The 19608-nt window shown below is 33.1% G+C and overlaps 2 protein-coding genes across 3 annotated transcripts in view; one reads left to right on the forward strand and one right to left on the reverse strand.

Moving 5' to 3' along the window:
- The first annotated feature begins 279 nt into the window (after positions 1-279).
- LOC133186085 (cilia- and flagella-associated protein 298-like) lies at positions 280-13626 on the forward strand. Its single transcript, XM_061321366.1, has 8 exons — positions 280-354; positions 1855-2020; positions 3484-3651; positions 4294-4361; positions 4956-5114; positions 5929-6060; positions 12013-12108; positions 13159-13626. Exons 2-8 carry the CDS (start codon positions 1882-1884, stop codon positions 13267-13269), a joined length of 873 nt encoding a protein of 290 aa, XP_061177350.1. The 5' UTR covers positions 280-354; positions 1855-1881; the 3' UTR covers positions 13270-13626.
- A 2111-nt stretch (positions 13627-15737) lies between these two features.
- The window catches only part of LOC133185507 (protein eva-1 homolog C-like), a 43857-nt gene continuing 39986 nt past the window's right edge, over positions 15738-19608 (reverse strand). The window contains exons 6-7 of one of the 2 annotated variants that reach the window (XM_061320784.1): positions 17535-17726; positions 15738-17279 (exon numbers count right to left, since the gene is read on the reverse strand). In XM_061320784.1, coding sequence (XP_061176768.1) covers positions 16969-17279; positions 17535-17726 — 503 coding nt within the window. In that variant the 3' untranslated portion in view covers positions 15738-16968. The remainder of the gene's footprint in view (positions 17280-17534; positions 17727-19608) is intronic. The other variant, XM_061320783.1, reaches the window with a different exon arrangement.

A 19608-nucleotide genomic window follows, 5' to 3' on the forward strand; every position in this document is an offset into this window, starting at 1 on the left:
GTGCTTCCAGAAAAATCTGGAAAAATCCGTGTAGCACACATCACAATCCGAAGTGGAGAATATTCGACAACTTTCTGGAACCACACCGATTGGTCGATAGGTTGTTCGAGAAAAAAGAAATTCGTAATTTAGCTTTAAACTATTATTTATCGAATATATCAAGAAAATGAAAACAAATAGCCACATAAGTAATTTTTCCACGATATTCTGTGTATATTTTATCCACATGACAACCAATAAACATTCTATGCGGTATTGAATTGTTTATCAATTATACTTCCGGTGTTAAAGCACTTGTTTCGATTTGTTTGCTTTAGTTTTAGGCTTAGTTTGAGTCTTTGGAGAAAAACTAAAGTAAGTTTAGCTGTTTCATTGAATTTTAGATTAGAGAGTATTTCCTCAATCAATTAGGCCCTAATTGTAAGTTGTTTTTTTAAAACTAGGAATATTTTTAACAAATGTATCGATAGATTTTTATATTTAAAAAATCTATGATATCATTACCAGTACTAGAGTACAGTTGACTCTCTTTTATTAGCCATACATTCACCTCTGTATAGAATTTGTTCCGTGTCCCGGAAATGTAGAAAAATAGACAGGGGTGTATAATCATGGTAATTCTACTAAATCTATATCATATGCATATATTACTATGAACAGTATTCAGATCGAGAGTTAATATTCAGAATATGAACATGCATGGGGTGTGAATTTGGAATGTCAGACATTTTGGCCCAACGACACTCGTGGGTTTGGTTGAGTTTTCTGTCTACCAAAAACATGCTAAATTTGAAATTGTGAAAAAAAAATGTGTTGATTTTTTCTATTATATGGATTTTTGAACAAAAACTCAAAAAGATTTGTTCTGCCCCCTCCCCTCCCCCCCCCCCGGCACTTGTTTTGTATACGGGACACCCTACTTATTTTTACCACAAGGTACCTAACTCAATTTCAGGCACCCCTGCTTCAAGCTCGTATTTTGTTAATATATCGATTATTAACCTACTTTAACCTACTTAATTGTAGGATAAAACCAGAGACCTTGAAATGGAATACTAGGAAGTCTCTGGTTTTATCCTACATTTATAATCCCAACCGGAAGCTTTTGTATCCCATTCAAAGTCTTATTTTGTATCGAAGTAATTTTCAAGGAATAAATGAGTGGTTTACAATAAAGAGGCTTGACAAGAGATGTCTGAAACAATTTAATTGACAAGAAAAAAGTCTCGAGAAGTGAACGATGTCATTTTAAAGAAGGTTAATAATTGATATATTAACAAAATACGAGCTTGTAGCAGGGGTGCCTGATATTGAGTTAGGTACCTTGTGGTAAAAATAAGTAGGGGTGTCCCATATATATGAAACAAGTGCCTGTGGCCCCCACTTTATTCCAAACATAACTTTTTAATATTGAAAATGTTCTTTGAAAGGCTGGTTCCCCCCCCTTTTTGTTGCAGTATCGTCAAATAAGGGTAATTTAGTAGTGTATGAATAAAATTTGGTACTGAAAGAAGTTGGAACCTCCCCTTTCCCACATCTGATATAGGGTTTTTGAATTTGACAATTTTCCCCTTTTTTTTTGCTTGTCAAGTCTTTTCAGGTAAGTTGAAATCTTTTTCCCCTGGCTCTGCCCCCCCCCCCCCCAACTTTCAAAAATGATGCTACATCCCTGGGTGGTTATTTTCAGTACATCTTTTTCTTTTATGTTTTTCAGAATTGTGCAAGAATGTAACATTATCTGGTCTGCCTCATTTTACTCCTTTTACTGTGGTGCGGACCTGTCTGAGGGCACAGCTAGATAATTCTAATGAGTGTGACTGTTGCTAAAGCGAATAATTTAAAATATATTTTCAGAGTTCAAGGATTAAAAAGTGACAGAAGATGGTGAAGTTACATATCAAGAAAGGTGACGAGAGCCAGTTTTTGTATGATACAACAGTAGAACAACCCATTGATGAGCTCTTGAAAGACATCGTCGCTATCCACAATGGACGACTCAAAGTACAGAGAATTTGTGCTGGTAATATTTTTGCAATCTCATATACATACAGTAAAACATGCTTAAAGAAAAATGCCAGGGAAGAACAATTTGTTATATTAAAAAGTAACTGGTAAGATAAGTTGAATTTACATTATGTACATGTATTAAAACTACAGGGAATAAATTTTTAACTGTTTGCTCTAACCATGTTTTACTGTAAAAATATTGCAGGAAGGGTATTTCATCATAGATTTGTTACTGTAAAAAAAGTCACCTTCCTAAGGGATTGTATGGGTAACAGAATTTACATTTATTTACTGACATGGACACAATTACAGTAATTGGCAAAGGCCCAGCATAAAAGAATACGTTTTTATTATTGTCATATCTGCAATCCAATTTCAAGAACTGAAGAATTTGAAAACTATAAAGTATTGTGCTCATTTCAAATTTCCTAAGCATACTTTTGACAGAAACAGTCAAAAAGCCCTCGTAGTTTAAATTAATATGACAAGGTATCCATGGCCATCCCCAGGTTTTTGGAAGGGAAGAGGTAAGAAAGGTACCCTTTCCTTATGCCATATTTTTAAAAATAAAAATGGGTAAACCGTTCTATTTTGGTGGGTTTTGTGCACTTAAAGTCAATTTTTTTAACCATTGATTAAACAAATTTAAATGGATGAATAGTAAAATTTATTTCATTTCAAAAATGACATTTTTCAATTTTTTTTTATTTAAAGGATTGGTGTTATTGCACCCAACACATCCCCCTCCTCCTTCCTCTTGCTTTGGTAGCTGTAATCTCAAAATATTGCAAGTTTCTTATTGAGTAAAACTACATAAAAGAATAGAAAACAACTTTCTTTATTTCAAATGTTGCTAGAGGGTTGATGACCAAAAAAGGGGGGAAAATGAAGATGCTTGTTAAAAAAATCAATTTGAAATCAAATCAGGTCCGAACATCTCCCTCCTTTCATTAGCACTTTGCCTCCCCAATGTTCAATACCTTCCGATGCCCTTGAATGACTTTTAAAAACTGTAGTCTGTTATTGATATTCCTTCAAAATCCTTACAATAAGATGCGTAGATGTGACATGTTTCTTCTAGGTATAAGGGGAGCTGCCTAACCACATGTGTATAAGGCTTATCCAAATCATTTATTCTAAAATTCCTTAAGTTCATAGTCTTTATGACTGTTTCACATTAACAGTGACCACTCTTGGAGCATTTTTGCTTATGAAACATTTTTTGGATGGGTTTTTACTAATAATAATTACTAATAATTAAATTTGTAATATCATAATCATTATACTTTTTGTTGTAATATATTGTGATGCCTGTGCATCATATTGCACTCTTTGGTATATAGAGCACAATACGGATAAAAAAAAGAAGGGGAATGAGGAAACTGAGAATCTTAAATCAAACGAGAAAAAAATATATTAGAGGGAGCTATTTATCGTGATAGGATTATGTTGCAAATGTTCACTTTTGTTCTGCAGAAATGGAAGAGCTGGCTAACCATGGAATTACACTGCCACCAAACATGCAGGGTCTTACAGAAGAACAAGTGGAAGAATTGAAACTGAAAGATGAGTGGGCAGAGAAATGTGTTCCTCAGGGTGGGGTCAGGGAAAACAAGGATCCCATTGGAAGACGCAATGGTCAAGGTGAGTTATGTTTGTGTGTGAGTCGGAGAGAACAAATTTCCCATCAGAAGATGCAGTTGTCAAGGTGAGTTATATGTTTGTGTGTTAGTCTGGAAAAACAAAGATCCCATCGGAAGATGCAATGGTCAAGTTGAGTTGTATATTTGTGTGTTAGTCAGGAAAAAATATCCCATCAAGCAGCACAATGGTCAAGATGAGATGGAAAACAAACCATCGGTTGATACAGCATGTTCTAGGTGAGCTGTTTGTTTATGTATTTTAGGGAAAAATCAAAGATTCCAATTGGCAATGCAATGGTCAAGATTTGTATGTATGTATGTTGGACAGGGAAAACAAAGATCCCATTGATTGAGGCAGTGGTCAAAGTGAGTTGTTTTTTTGTGAGTTAGTCAGGGAGAACAAAAATCCCCTCAGGTGATGCAGTTATTGACGAGAGTTATTTGTTTGTGTTAGTCAAAGAAAACAAATATCTCATTGGATCTCAATGGTTGAGTCATATGTTTATCTACTAAAGAAATGTAATAATGAGCATTAAAAATATGTTAAACTTGAAAATCTAGAGCTTTCTTATTTGAAATGTATATGCTTTTTGATAAACATTTTATAGTTATAATTTGAGATTATGTTTTATTGCTTTAATAGCTCCAAATGAGAAAATGGCTGAGATGATGAAGAAAACAGCAAAAGAAGCAAAAGATATGATTTCAAAGGTGAGGTAAAACGTAGAACAAATTTAGTTCATGGATTCATAGTAATGTTGATTGACCTTAGGTCATCACAGACATAAAACTGTCATGCATAATGTTTGATAAAGTTCGCTGTGGTATACTGCAAATTAAAGTTTACCCATGCCGAAATTCAAGGAAGAATAAATTTCCTTTTGTATTGTGAGTCAAAATACAAACCAATTTCTTAAACACTTCAGAACATTAGTGAATTGCCCTGGTGATGGATTTGAAGATTTTGAACAACATTCTACATTTTTTCTTTAAATAAAGTAACATAGTTAATGAGTTCAAAATCTTAGTAGTGTAAACCAACTTTTATTCACATGCAAGAAATACCACAAGTTTTGCAACCTGCTTAAACTCGCGAATAATAATCGCCACAAACCATTTAATATTTTGCTTTGTATTTGTAGAGAATGATTCCTCAATCGCGAAAATTAATCGTTGCAGATTGATTTCAAACTGACGAATCGCGAATAAAAGATGACATGAATAATAGTTGGTTTACAGTAATTTGTTTGTTTTGTATCAATGTGACCAGTGTGTGTATTTGCTACTTAAATTTTTCCTCCCTAGAAAAAAGTAGAAGCCAATGTTTATGTAACACAAGCCACGGTGAAGGAGGCCCTGGACATTCTGCAAGGTGCCGTCATGATTGTTTACCCCATGAACTTACCCCCACATGAAAATGTGAGACTGGAACTGGAAAACAATGAAGATCTGACTGGTACTCAGGTAGGTTAACACTGTGAGACTGGAACTAGAAAACAATGAAGATTTGACTGGTACTCAGGTAGGTTAACACTGTGAGACTGGAACTAGAAAACAATGAAGATTTGACTGGTACTCAGGTAGGTTAACACTGTGAGACTGGAACTAGAAAACAATGAAGATTTGACTGGTACTCAGGTAGGTTAACACTGTGAGACTGGAACTAGAAAACAATGAAGATTTGACTGGTACTCAGGTAGGTTAACACTCTGAGATTGGAACTAGAAAACAATGAAGATTTGACTGGTACTCAGGTAGGTTAACACTCTGAGATTGGAACTAAAAAATAAGGAAAATTTAACTGGGATTTGGATTGGTTAACACACTGAGATTGGAACTAGAAAATAAAGAAAATGTGACCACTTTAAGGTAATTTAACATACCAATGCTAAGGTAATTGAATTAAAACTCAATTTTCCTCTTTATATATTTTGGACAGAATCTTTTCAGAACTTTCAAATTTGCTAAATGCGGTTAGACTTCAGAATGTTAGACAGTAAAATGCTTAATGCCAGGGACATGTTGTAGTTAGTCTTCAGTCTCAACTAAATTAGGAATTCCAGTCTCAGTCTTTAAACCATGTGATATCTCAAATTCTCCCACAGAGTATGATATGCAGAAGTTTTATATACTAATATACTGGGTATGTGTATTTTAATTGGAAATGGTAAATTACACTTTGAAAAAGCAGCAAATTTTGTTATGAGAACATAATTACATCACATGGAACATTGTCGTAGGTATACCTTTGTTACTTATCACAACTTTTACTTTGTAGGCTTCCAATGAAGTTTTAGAGGAAGAGAATACATCAATATGGTTTTCAGGAAAAGAAATGTTAAGAGGAAAACAGTTGAAAGATTTCATTGGTAAAAACGAGAAGACAAAAATAGTTGCCAAAATTCAGAAAGTAAGTGTATTAGTAATTACTACAAATGGAAACAAGCAAATGTTTTCTTTATTGTCAGATCAAACTAAGAAGATAACAGTATTAATAATGAATAAAGGAATTTTATTTATTTTTTTTTAACCTCTGAGAGATATTATTGTAACATAAATTGATTTGTTGACACATTCTCTGCAGAACTTTTTAACACAATCTGGGTCAATCAGATGTTTTCATCAGTAAAAAAAAATTAAGTTTAGGATTCAGGTCTAAATTCAATTAATGTTTCTTTTCTCTTGGTGACTTGCCATTCTGATCTAAAAACAGAGTGCTGGAAAATGTTTATCTGCTGATAGTATACACTTATTTAGAAAAGAAAATCTTGTGCATTAATAAGTTCTCTGTTATCATCTGTTTTGCTGTCCCTGTCCAAATTCTGAAATCAGTGTTCCAAATGCTACTTCATCAGTAGTATTTGGCTTTTATAGTCTGTCCCACCAAGCTATTGTCACCACATTTTGCAACTTATCTCAAAATATATAAATACCTTGGCCTTCAACTTAGGTTCGATAGATAGATCATTTTTTTTCCAATTTCCCTGCATTTATCCGAACCCTCGAGTTCAACCGGTGTATTGACACGGCGGCAAATTCAAAGTCTACGGGGATTTAACATGGTAAACTCGTCCATTAGCGTCAAGATCACGGGGCAGGAAACCAGTTTATCGAGGGAGTAGTAGTTCTTTCCAAATTAAAAATGCAAAAAATCTTAAAAATTCAACGAAAGCAATTCAGTGTGTTTTGGTAAAAAATATAAGTAATGTTTTGCATTCAAATATATTTTGACGAGTTTTCTCATAAACTGAGAGAAAATAATCCGAATCCAATGCAGTACAAGTTGTGGATAACGCACTGCTCTAGAAACGGGATGTTGACATATGTGTAATAATTTACAGCTTCCTTCGATGAAAACGTAAGTTGGTTTTTTGTTTTTTTTTTCCTTTTACTTCTGAAAGTACACCCACAAAAGAAGTGTTTTCAAGTGCTAATGATTTGTCAAAAGCAAGCATTATTCGGCGAAAGCGTCCAATGCATATCTGCACAGTAGTGGGGGAAAACGGATAATTGTATTATTATGAACCAATTTCAAATCATAAATAATATAGCGAATCGAAAGAGTTTTAAAAACAAAAACTTTCAGTAGATCTATAATGGTGATGACTTTTTTTGTAAGAAGCTTAAGATTTTTAATACAGTCACAGGGAATATATCTAAAACGCAACAGCTGGTCCACAGAATTTATTATAACTGTAAACAATCCTTTCACCTTCTGAATAAAATGTCAAATTCCCCCTTTTAGTTACAGAAAGTTTCCTGATTAAATATACATTAAGTTGAGGATAAAGTAAGCATACTGCATTTTATTATAACATAAATGTACTTAGATTAGCTCTCAGAATGCAAATTATTACATTAATCCTAAAATTTCCAGGGGAGGGGGCATGCCCCAAATACTCCCATTTTGAAATATTCACACTTCCAGTACTAACATTGCAGTTACATTTCATCCCTTCATGTGAAAGGCAGTGTGATTTTTTTGGGTTGTTCCGCAGCCCCCCTCCCCCCCCCCCCTTTCACTAAAAATCTTTTGTTAAGTTGGAATTCATAATATGGTAATGCTGTAAGTTTCCCTGATATACAACCCTTGATATTTCTTTTTTATTTCACCAGTATTGTAAAAAAAAAAAAATCTTTATTTTTTTTTTGGAGGGCGGTGATATTTCTTTAAAGTTCATAATCTGAAATTCATTGACTTACATCTACCCCATAGTTAACCCATTTTGTTCAAACAGTAAAGAAAGAGAGCATACAGGACAATCCCCTGCTGTGAGATATCTTATATATATATTACAATTTTCAAAGTTCAAGGAAGAGTTACATTTAAAAAAGTTGTTAGTAATGTCAATGGCAAACTTAAATTTTCACTACCTCAGGATGCTTCAATATCAATATTACTAATCATGGCTTTGCTGTTCTTTAACAGAAGAATTTTAAAGATTCCTCCCCCCCAATGTTTTCCTATGTAAAACGCTCATCGCTCATTGTGCCCCCCCCCCCCCCCCCCACCCATCCTAAAATTGAACAAATTTGAATCTACACTACCTGAGGATGCTTCTATAATAATATGATTAATCATGGCTTTGCTGTTCTTGAAAAGATTTTTTTCAAGATGATTCCTATATATTCTTATGCGAAACTTTGACCCTCTGTTGTGTCCCCACACCCATAATTTGAACAAACTTGAATCTACACTACCTGAGGATAAATTGATTCTACATTACCTAAGGTTGCTTCTGAATTAATATGACTAATACTAGTAGTGGCAAAGCTGTTCTCGAGAAGAAGATTTTTAAAGACAGTTCCCATATATTCCTACATAAAACTGTGGCCCCCCTAACCCCCCCCCCCTCCTCCGGGGTTATGATATGAATAAACTTGAATGTACATGTATGTAATGTAATTTGTAATGAAGCTTTTACATAACTTTCATCTTTTCTAGCCCAGCTAGTGGTTCTTGAGAAGAAGATTTTTAAAGATGCTACTAAATTTTCATGAACACTTAATTATCTCTCCTTGAAAGAAGGCATGGCACTCCTGTAAAAAAACTTATAATAAAATCCCCTTCACCCAAGGATGCTGTGTCACATTTGCAAGTTTGTTTTAAATTGGCCCAGTGGTTCTTGAGAAGAAGTCGAAAAAGTTTACAGATGGCAGACACCCTTTGATCAGAAAAGCTCACTTGAGCCTTTGGCTCTTTTTTTTTCTTTCCACATACATAATTGAAAATAAAAAATACATATCAATAAGTTATTCAATTAAATAAAAGAAGCAAATGTGTAAAAGATGATATTGACAATACAATTTTTGTGAAATATAACATCATGAACCTAAGAATTAAGAAATGTCTTTTCTCAGAGTGGGGGATTGTCCTCGTCTTGTACGCCTCCATTCTTTATGTCCAAAAGAAAAATTTAGCAAAACATTCATTTGTAAAATTAAAGTTATGTACAGTATTCTAGCATACATGTACTAAATAAAAGGCCAGAAAACTGAGATCATGCATATTGTATACAGTGTATGAGCACATTGTAATAAAGAAGTAAAGTATACTTGATTATGCCTTTATTTATTTACATTTTTTTTTTGGAAAGGTTAAAAAAATTAGAGTACATTGTTATGATGACCAGACTTGAAGGCATTCATGTAATTGGGTGAATCACAGAGTTTCAGGAATCTTCTGGACTAGTAAGTTATACATGTATATATAAAATATTAAATGTCTTTACTCTGTCTAAATTGCATACTTCAGGCTGGAATCTGAAAATAAAAATTGTATTTTCCATATGTATATAATTCATACTATCTTGGTACATGTAGAATTGAAATTCATTCCTTAATTTCACTCCGATTACTTAACCATAAATTGTCATTCTCAAGAATTTTAATAACATTTAACATTCAAGTGTATTACCATCTATTTCAGACCAAAAGTGATGGCTCAAACAAATATTAACTGGTACTCTACTTAGTGATCTGGACACTGGATAAGCCAGAAACCATTTTCAACAGAACTGTTAAGAGTATAAATGAAAAAAAAACAAGATAGTGATATATACCCACTCTCCAACTCATTCATAGCTTCATTCTTGGCTTCAGTGTGTCGATTATGAGTCAAGACTTTTCTATTGTACCAAGGCTGAAGGGACTTTCAAATCAAACCATAAACAACAGCACCACAGAGCAGTTGACTTTCATTTCTTCTACTGAATTTGTATGTCATATCCTTAATTATTACAGTGTGAATTTACTTTGCACAGAAGATGTAAATTATCATAACTTCAACAATAACTTCAACAAGTATTTACTTTGTCTGTTTCAGACACATAACTTAATTATTTGGTATTTAAAAAAAAGTAATTGGCAGCATTTACTGTGGAATCATCATTGTTCTTGGGGGAGGATAGGTGGGTCAAACATATCCACTAATTTATATTCCCACAAATACTAATTTTTTCAACTTGTCAATTCATTGAATCTTTAACTTAATGTATTTTAAAGTTAACCTTATGAATTATGTCTCCACAAACCAGTTGAATTAAATGCCTGTCCACTAACAGCTGATCAATGCCCCCCCCCCCCCCTAAAATATAGAAGGCCATATACATGTACATGTATCTGCAGGTACTTTGGGTGGTTTAATCATCTTTGCTTGTGCTGGTCTGTCTGATGTCTTCATCAGCTAACTATTCTGTATCCTACAATTAAATTCTTGTTTCCAAATAAAACAGCTGTATAATGCTTTGTATTATTTATGCTTATTTAATTTTGTCTATAGTTTTTAATTTTTTTTTTTACTTAATGTTTGGAAAAATAATATGAGAGGGATTTGACAAGAAGTTATATTTCCTGCAAATATACATTTTTTTAAAGTGTGTGTTATATCAGGGACCTATATACTTTAATAGTTAGTATATAGGTCCCTGGTTATATTTTAAAAGTTCATATTCATACAAAATCTTACAGACATAATTAAAAAAATATATAAAATGTATTCCATGAGTACATGTTTGAGTGTGTCCTTGATATTTGGTATTCTGGCATTTATTAATGGAAAGACTTGATATAAAATGTTTAAAATCGCAGGGCCCGAATTTACCTAATGCCGATACAGGAAGTTTTCGAAGGGCAAGGTCAAAATCCACTGGTGACGTAGTTTGATGCAGACTACAAGTCTTGTTTTGCACATAGATTCAAAAAGTATTACATGTAACAAAGGTGGATATATGGTGTGATAAGTGTTATAAGTAAAACGAATCCAGGAAGTGCATTTACGGGACATGTATAGAAGTGACAAGATGTTTAATCGTGTTTACATTGAACTATATATATATTGTGTTTGGGATTTACTCATTGCAAGGTAAAGTTGTAGAATTTGTTAACATTTACACTATAGAACGTATTCGCTTACATGTTTTGGAAAAGCAGTCATGGCACTCTTGCTTGGTTGATATTTTGCAGCCTCCAATGTTTTTAACATTCAAACTTACGAATCCTTGAGTATATATGAATTCAAATGGGTCGCAGTGTTTAGCTCTTCTGTCAATTGATATGCAATGTATGCTGAAAACTCCGTATTTTATCACTAATTTTAAAATACACATGCCATTGTGTATTAGGTGCTTGGTAAGTCTCGGGCGGTATGCTTTTCCGGACGTCCGGAAGTACAGAGCATTTCCGAAAGTGTGTTACGTCATTACGTCAATGACGGTAAAGTACGGAAATTCACGAATAATGATGGATCCCCTTCCGAAGTGACGGCCATTTTGGCAATGTTAAATCCCCGTAGACTTTGAATTTGCCGCCGTGTTAATACACCGGTTGAACTCGAGGGTTCGGATAAATGCAGGGAAATTGGAAAAAAAATGATCTATCTATCGAACCTAAGTTGAAGGCCAAGGTATTTATATATTTTGAGATAAGTTGCAAAAAGTGGTGACAATAGCTTGGTGGGACAGACTATAATAGTTTTTGACTTATTTCATTGAAACTTGGAGCAAATCTAGAATACATATTTTTTTTGTTGTTGTCCCAACTGAAACGAAGAAATGTTGTTCATAAAAAATCAGAAAAGAAGTGTGGAAGTCCAAGCAGACTAATTCCAAACCAGTAGAGCTACAAACATTCTCCTTTGAGATTTTTGATTTAGTTTCATTTAATTTTTTAAAGGAATTATTTTGTTCTGAAAATAAGTAATGGAGTCTTTTGAATCAGGGTTATTTGTTACGGCTTTTAGAAGTACAGCTAAACAAGCTACTAGCACATAGCTGCCATGTTTTACATTGGTTGTGAAAGGGAAACATCTTGCATTGTGTTGTAATACCACAGTTCATTGTTTATTTCTTTTTGATCTTTGTAGAGAGGACTAGGAGCACCTGGGAGGGAACCTGTTGTGTCTGAAGATGAACAGAAAAAGATGATGGCCTATTACTACAAGAAACAGGAAGAGTTCAAGGTGAATAAGAACTTTTTATCAAGACTTTTTAGTTCACCTAAGGTGAACGCTTTTACTTTTTGGATCAAGGTTTGCCCCTTGTCTGGTTGTCTTTCATCTATCTTTCAATTTCTTACATTTTCTCCAGAACCACTGGACCAGTTCAAACGAACTTAAAAATCTTCTTTTCAAGAAGATAGGGCTGGGACGATACAACTTTTTCTATATCGATACGTATCCCGATATTTGAGCCACGATACGATATGTATCACGATATGTTTAATTGGTTATAAATTCTTTTTTTATATTGAAATGAACAAAACATTTCTTCACAAATAAGAATAATTTATTCAAAGAAGTTGCATATCTGTTGTAAAACTTAATTATTTTGCACAAGTGGTCTTAATTATTATGTATTTCATATTTATATTTATATTAAGCATATTTATTTTATATATTAAACCCAAAATGTTAAGTAAACAAAGAAACACATAAGTCAGAATTTTTTGGGCGATATGTCGATATTTCTTCATACGTATCGATATGCGTATCATCCTCACATTGAATCGATATTATCGATATCTCGATATATCGTCCCAGCCCTACAAGAAGAGCAAAGTCCTGATTAGTCATATGAATATGGAAGCATTCTTAGATAATGTAGATTCAAGTTCATTCAAATCATGACCCCCTGGGGTAGGGTGGGGTCACAATAGGCGATCAAAGGTTTACATAGAAATACATGTTAAACAATCTTTCAAATCCTTCTCAAGAACAGCAAAGCCATGATTATTAGTCAAATTAATATGGAGTATCCTCAGGTAATGAAGATTCAAGTTCATTTACCAGTAAATTATGCCCCCCTTGGGTAGGATTGGGCCATAATAGGATATTGAAAACTAACATAGGAATATATCAAAGAAAAAAATCTGCTGATGAAGAGCAGCAGGACCATAGTGACTTAGGTGAGCATTGTGGCCCATGTGCCTCTTGTTTGCATTTTTAATTTGTTGAAATGATATAAGATTTATCTGCCAAAAGAGGGAACGTCACTAATAAATTTTCTTTCAGAAACTGGAGGCAGAGTCAGAGGACGCTTACTTAGATTCACCATGGGCAGACTCAAACCAGCTGAAACGTCAATTTCACGGAATGAACAACATCAAATGGGGGCCGCGGTAACCCCTAGCTATTATATAGAGACAGATTAATTTATAACAATCCTGACATTATAATCACAAAGTGTCCGTCCCAGCATTTGATGAGCATTTTCAGACAGATCCAAGCGAAAACACAAAGTGTTCTTCATTTTGTTTGACTTCATTGAAATCATACAAAGATATATTAAGTCATGTGCTAAATAGGTTATGTAAAAAAAAAAAAACCTCTTTCTTGCAGGACTAAGAGCTTAAAGTTTGGAAAATGTCAATTAGCCATGCATTTTTGGAAATCATTTTCATTATTTGTTCTATATCATAGAGATATTTGTACTTGTTCTGTTTCACTGATATTTACAGACAAACAAAAATGTGTGATGCATTAAAAATAAAATGTGATTAAAATGCTAAAGACTTGATGTGATTTTCATGTTGAGACTAACATCAAAGTTTGTATTTTTAGGTCACCTGAGCCACTCAGGTGACCTATTGCTATCCGTTTTTGTCTGTCGTCGTGCGATGTGTGTCGTCCGTAAACTTTTGAACATTTTCAACTTCTCTGCAACCGCTGAACCAATTTTAACCAATTTTGACATATAGCATCTATGGTGAAGAGGAACAAAAATTGTGAATTTTGATGTTCCCTGCCCCCCTGGGGCCTGAGGGGTGGGGCTAAAACCACCAAAATTAATGCAATCTTTAAAAATCTTCTTTACTCCTAGACATCAAGCAGTCAAACTGTTGGCATGATTGTAATAAGCATTGAGTCCTCTACCAAAATTTTGAAATTTATGGCCCCAGGGTAGGGCTTCTGGTGAAAGGGGGAGGGGCTCTATTGATTATTTAGTGAAAAAGCATAATTTCTTTGAAAATATTCTTTTCTGCTCCTGGATATTAAACAAACTAACTAGATACATAGTTATGATGAACAAAGGTGCCTCTTCCAAAATTGTGAATTTCATGACCCTTGGGTGAGGGGTTATGGTGTTAGACTAGATTAATTTTTTTTATCAAGGAAAGTTTCTCTTCTTTCCATTTGCCTTTACAATAAAATTAAAATAAAACGTAAAAATAAGATATATATTTTATTTGCCAATTTTACAATATATAGAAGTACACATTTGTGTCTACTGACATATTCTTCGTTTAGTACTCCATCACTCCCACACACAATAATTTACAATAACCTGCAATCTTCCACTCTTTGCCAGGACTTGGCTAATAATCAACATTTTACCAGTTGCAATCCAAAAGAGATCGAGCTTTATTTTAACAGTTGTTACAATAATATTAAAATCAATATTTTTTTAAAATCATCGGTTGAAAATTATACCCATTAACCCAGAAAGGTTGTATTTGAATATCATGACAACATGTTCTATGATCTGAATTTATTTTGTATACATACAAGGTTGTGTTTGACAAACAAGTCAGGACTTTGTGATATTAGAGCACTCAAAATTAAGAGATGTTATTTTAGTAGTTAATTGTCATTTCCATGAAATGAACTGATCCTTGTATGGGTCCATCAAAACTGAAATGTATACTTACACAGATATGGGACAACTTTTTAAATTTTTCAATTCAAAAAAATTTGCTGTAATTTCTGTAGGTTGGAACTTTGGAATTTGAATATCATCATAGAATAATGTAATGTAATGAAGCATTCAAGATTTAAGCCTTCGCTTTTTGTTATTCTAATCCATCACAGGAAGAAATGGGAATGCATTTATTTACTCAATTACGTGTAAAATTTTCCAGAAACATTGCAAAAATCTTAAATTCATAAAGATAACCTGGAAGATAATATTAAACTTAAACTGGGCACAACCAAAATTACTGCAATTGCTAAAGTTACTCTTTTAAACATGATACAGATGCTGCCAAGGAAACTAGTCATGTGACATACAAGATGTGATGGTCATGTGACTATTATTAAAATGAATGACATGATACCCGTGAATCCGTAGAACACAGAAAGTTTCTAGTCACACAAAAGGAGAATAAAACATGATTAAGTTAAAGCTTGATTATTTGAGTATGCATGGTTTGCCATTCAGTGTTGCCATTGATGGGAATTACCCCAGCATATGTAGGTCAAGGTCATTATTCTTGGGAGCCTAATGCATCAATATTTGCACTTACACAAAACAATATTAAGGATGAAAATAAAATTACAATTGCAAATCATTTTTTGCAACTGAATTAGGGATTTAATATTTGAATTCAAATTTAACAGATTATTGTTATCTTATGTAATTAATGAAAACAATAATTTGAAATAAATGCATGTAGATATGGGAAGTTGAAGATATTAAACCTTCAGCATTGATTGTACATGAAATGTAAAATGCTATGATTTATGAGAAGCTTTGTATAACATTATGAGCAAATGGATATCTACTCAAATATCCAGCTGTATTTCCCATTCAACATGAACGATATTCTAGTTATATTGTAATGATGAAAATTGGGATATAAATGAAATTGATTAAAAAATACATAAAAATGCAGGATATTTGGCGATAAAAATATACGATCAAAATGTTCTGAATAAGCACAATAGATACACATACTTGTTAAAATGTGTTTACAAAACAGAAAAAAAAATACAATGTTTATTGCAACTGACAGGTTATAAATAATGTATAATACACAATATATGTACATATGTAACCTGACCATGTATTTACAGAAATTAAAGCTCACCCCTTAATCTTCACAATGACTAGAAATGGATCATGATCTATATAAAATTCAATAGAAAATTTCCAATGGTAAACAGAATTATTTTTTTATAAATCCCACACAGTAATTTTATCCTAGTTATTGTGTATCACAGCATTTTATTCAGATCTGGAAGAGATTCATTTGTATCTTGAACATGCATTTTCATCATTTAATCAAATTAAACCTTCTTTGCCGTAAAACTCTTGTGTCAATAAAATTTTGATTATTTTTAGCAACATAAAAATTAATTTCTTCCTTTACAGGTTTTTCAAACTAAAGAAAAAGCATTAAATGTCAAATTTCCCAAGAGGAAATTTTGCCCTAGCTGTTATAAATTTGTAAAAATCTCACTTCATGCCCTATATGAGTGTGGAAAAGAAGTGTTTGCCATAATCTTGCATAAAAAAGTAACCACTAGTGAACACTAATTTCAAACAATTAAAAAAAAAAAGATATGTGATATGCATGACTTATAGTGAGTTTAAGAAATCTGTAGTTTTTATCTTACCTATGGGTATGCTTTTAACATTATTTGGTTTTAGCACTATTGATAAATCTTTAATTAGTGGACATTGGACATTCATTTCAAGCTTTCTACTTTTTTTTATCTACATTCAAATAAATGCCATATTAACAAATTCAAAATGACCTAAAATAAATTTGTAACTTAATTGTATATTTTGGGTAAAACTGTGTGTTATTTATGACTTATTCTTGCAGTTTATCCATGTTCCACATTAAATTACAGTGGAGCCTAGTTAATCTGGGTGCTTTGTTAATCCAGACGATTTACCCAGAAATAATTAGTTCAGATTAATAAAACTTGACTGTATTTCAAGATCAACAAGGAATCAGATTATATAAAAAATATCAACAGAGTAAAAAATTCAGCAGCTAAAAGATACAAAACAACATATAGCACCTTGTAGTATTAACAATGTTAAAAAAATTCATTCTAAAAAAAAAAAAAAACCTATTGCGTATCAAAGAATTGTCATCCATAATAATGATTTAACGTTCTGTCTCCATTGTCAATTAAACTCGCTCGAGCTATTGTCCTTCGAGGCTCGAACCTCACAACCTCGATTCTGTCCATTGAATCATGTCTCGAAAGCATGGGTGTCTCTACATTGCTTTCAAGAGGCGGGGGTTGTGTGTTACTGTGAGCTGGGTCTGTCACATCCAAAGTAGCCCGCCTCTTTTGTTTATTAATTATCACAAGTTTGATCACTATCACGAGTAGGAATATAATGACACCGACACAGATGCCTAATATCAGGTATAACAAGGCTTTTTCTCTGTTCTCTGAAAAAAAACATGGCCATACATTTTTAATACATATACAATGTATATAAGTATATTCTTCATTTGAGCTTGACTTTTTTAAATACTTCAATAAGAAGAAATGACTTCAACAACTTAAAAAAAAAATCATTTTTCGTCCAGGGGCTTGTCACTGAATACCATCAAATTTTTTATTTCTGTTTGATTTTTGCATTAAAAGGGCTCTGCATGAACTAAATTCCTTTCAATTACTGACAGCTTTTACTTAAAGCTTACTTTCAAAGAAGTTAAAGGTGTTCAGCCAATCCACAACCAGGCCTGTCGCTGAGCCTTTCCTGCTGGTAGATGGCACCACTGGTTCTGGTGGTGCTAGAGTATAGTTTACGCAATGTGTTGTGTCATTTCCCTCCATCTTGGAGTCTTGATCCCCATTACTGCTATCAGTATTATCCTTATTTCTCTCTTGGTCTAGGGACAGTAAAAAGAAAACACAAAATAATTTAATAGGCAATGTTCAGTATAAAATATGGCCTAGGACAGCTCCTGTCAAACATTAATATACAGGCTTTCCGTGAAATCACTTTTCCTCAGCTATCATAACTCATTTCAGAAATGATAATATGAAATTAAGGAAATACAAACTTTTTAAACATGCAGTCAAGGAAGTCGATAAAATTCCTATCAAAATCCAGACACCAAACACTTGGTGTGCATGTACTCAGTATGCGTCTTGGTTTTCACACCTGTGCCCTTTAGTATTGATAAATATGTTGTATATCAGGTAATACAATATCTGATATACATGCAGATTTCTTGTTGTGGTAAAATGTGATCAATAAATGTTATGTTAAATTTATTATCTTTCACAGTGTAGTTATCTCCTTGATTTAATTACATATACCTGAAAATGTTGTACAACAGTTTTTTATGTCCCTGTATCGAAGATTCGAGGGTATATAGTTTTTGTCCTGTCAATCCATTTGTTTGTCTGTTTGTCCGCTAAAACTTTAACATTGCCCAAAACTTTTGATTGGTTGGAGCTCTAACTTTCATATTTCACATGTGTATTCCTTGTGACAAGACCTTTCTTTAGGTACCATCATATTTTAACTTTAACCTTGGCCATAACTTTTGAAGGGTTGGTGCTAGAGCTTTCATACTTCACAAATGTAACCCTTGTGACAAATCCTTCCTTTGGATCCCAACAACTTTGACCCTTTGACCTGGACCTTGGAGTTTGACCTACTTTTGGAAAACTTTAACCTTGACCACAACTTTTGAACAGTTGGTGCTAGGGCTTTCATACTTAACATATGTAATCCTTGTGACAAGACCTTCGTTTGGATACCAACAACTTTGACCCTTTGACCATGACCTATTTTTGAAAAAACTTTAACCTTGACCATAACTTTTGAATGATTAGTGCTATAGCTTTCATATTTCACATGTGTATTTCTTGTGAGAAGGCCTTTCCTTGGGCACCATTAATTTTGACCATTTGACCTTGACCTTGATGTTTGACTTACTTTTGAAAAACTTTAACCTTTTCCATATCTATTCAATGGTTGCTGCTAGGGCTTTCATATTTCAGAGGTATATTCATAGAGACAAGACCTTACTTTGGGTACCAACTTATTTGATTTGCATATGAGAAAGTTTAACCTTTGCTATAAGTTGCCTCACAGGGGCTTCAGTATTTCAAAACACATCTTGTTTTTTTTTATAATTTCAAATGTATTAAAAATACTATATGGAGAATATTGGTTGCCCTTCCATTATCAAAGTTGCTACATAAATGTGCAGCAGTCAGAGGAAAATTTTTTCAGTTTTAGGGTCGAAAGGTCATTGGTCATACTGAAAGGACAAATGCTGCAGACACCATATCACTATAAGGTCAAAACTGTGTTATTAAAAATGAAAGTTCTCTAGGTAAAATTTATATTAAATCAGGACATCATAAGATTCAGATAGATAAGGTGATAGTGGACTTTTGGGGCATTCCTTTTATATCTGATGTTTATTATATACAGTTAGTTCTGCATCAATAAAACAAAAGAAAAACAAATTATGGATGTAACTGGAGGTCCATTTTAACTGTTACCCTGAATTTGGAAATAAAGTAATGGAGGTCCATAATAAGTTTGTTTAACTGTACTTAGTAATAGTGGTTGATTATAACACTTACTATTTTTCTGTGTACTGTTAATGGAGATCCATTATTAAATAATTGAACTTGGTAATGGAGGTCCATTATAACTATGTTTCACTGTACTTATTATTGGAGGTCCATTATAACAACATTTCACTGTACTTATTATTGGGGGCCCATTATAACTATATTTCATTGTAC

The sequence above is a fragment of the Saccostrea echinata genome, unplaced genomic scaffold (genome assembly GCF_033153115.1).
Source record: "Saccostrea echinata isolate AGI-Se365-2 ecotype Australia unplaced genomic scaffold, CSIRO_AGI_Sech_v1 ptg000012l, whole genome shotgun sequence".
Taxonomy (NCBI): Eukaryota; Metazoa; Mollusca; class Bivalvia; order Ostreida; family Ostreidae; genus Saccostrea; species Saccostrea echinata.

What these genes read in the sequence shown, in the direction of transcription:
- LOC133186085 (XM_061321366.1), top strand. Translation starts at nt 1,882, where the DNA reads ATGGTGAAGTTACATATCAAGAAAGGTGACGAGAGCCAGTTTTTGTAT. An exon ending in AGTACAGAGAATTTGTGCTG is followed by an intron (nt 2,021 to 3,483) that starts GTAATATTTTTG and finishes TTTGTTCTGCAG; the next exon opens with AAATGGAAGAGCTGGCTAAC. An exon ending in TGGAAGACGCAATGGTCAAG is followed by an intron (nt 3,652 to 4,293) that starts GTGAGTTATGTT and finishes TTGCTTTAATAG; the next exon opens with CTCCAAATGAGAAAATGGCT.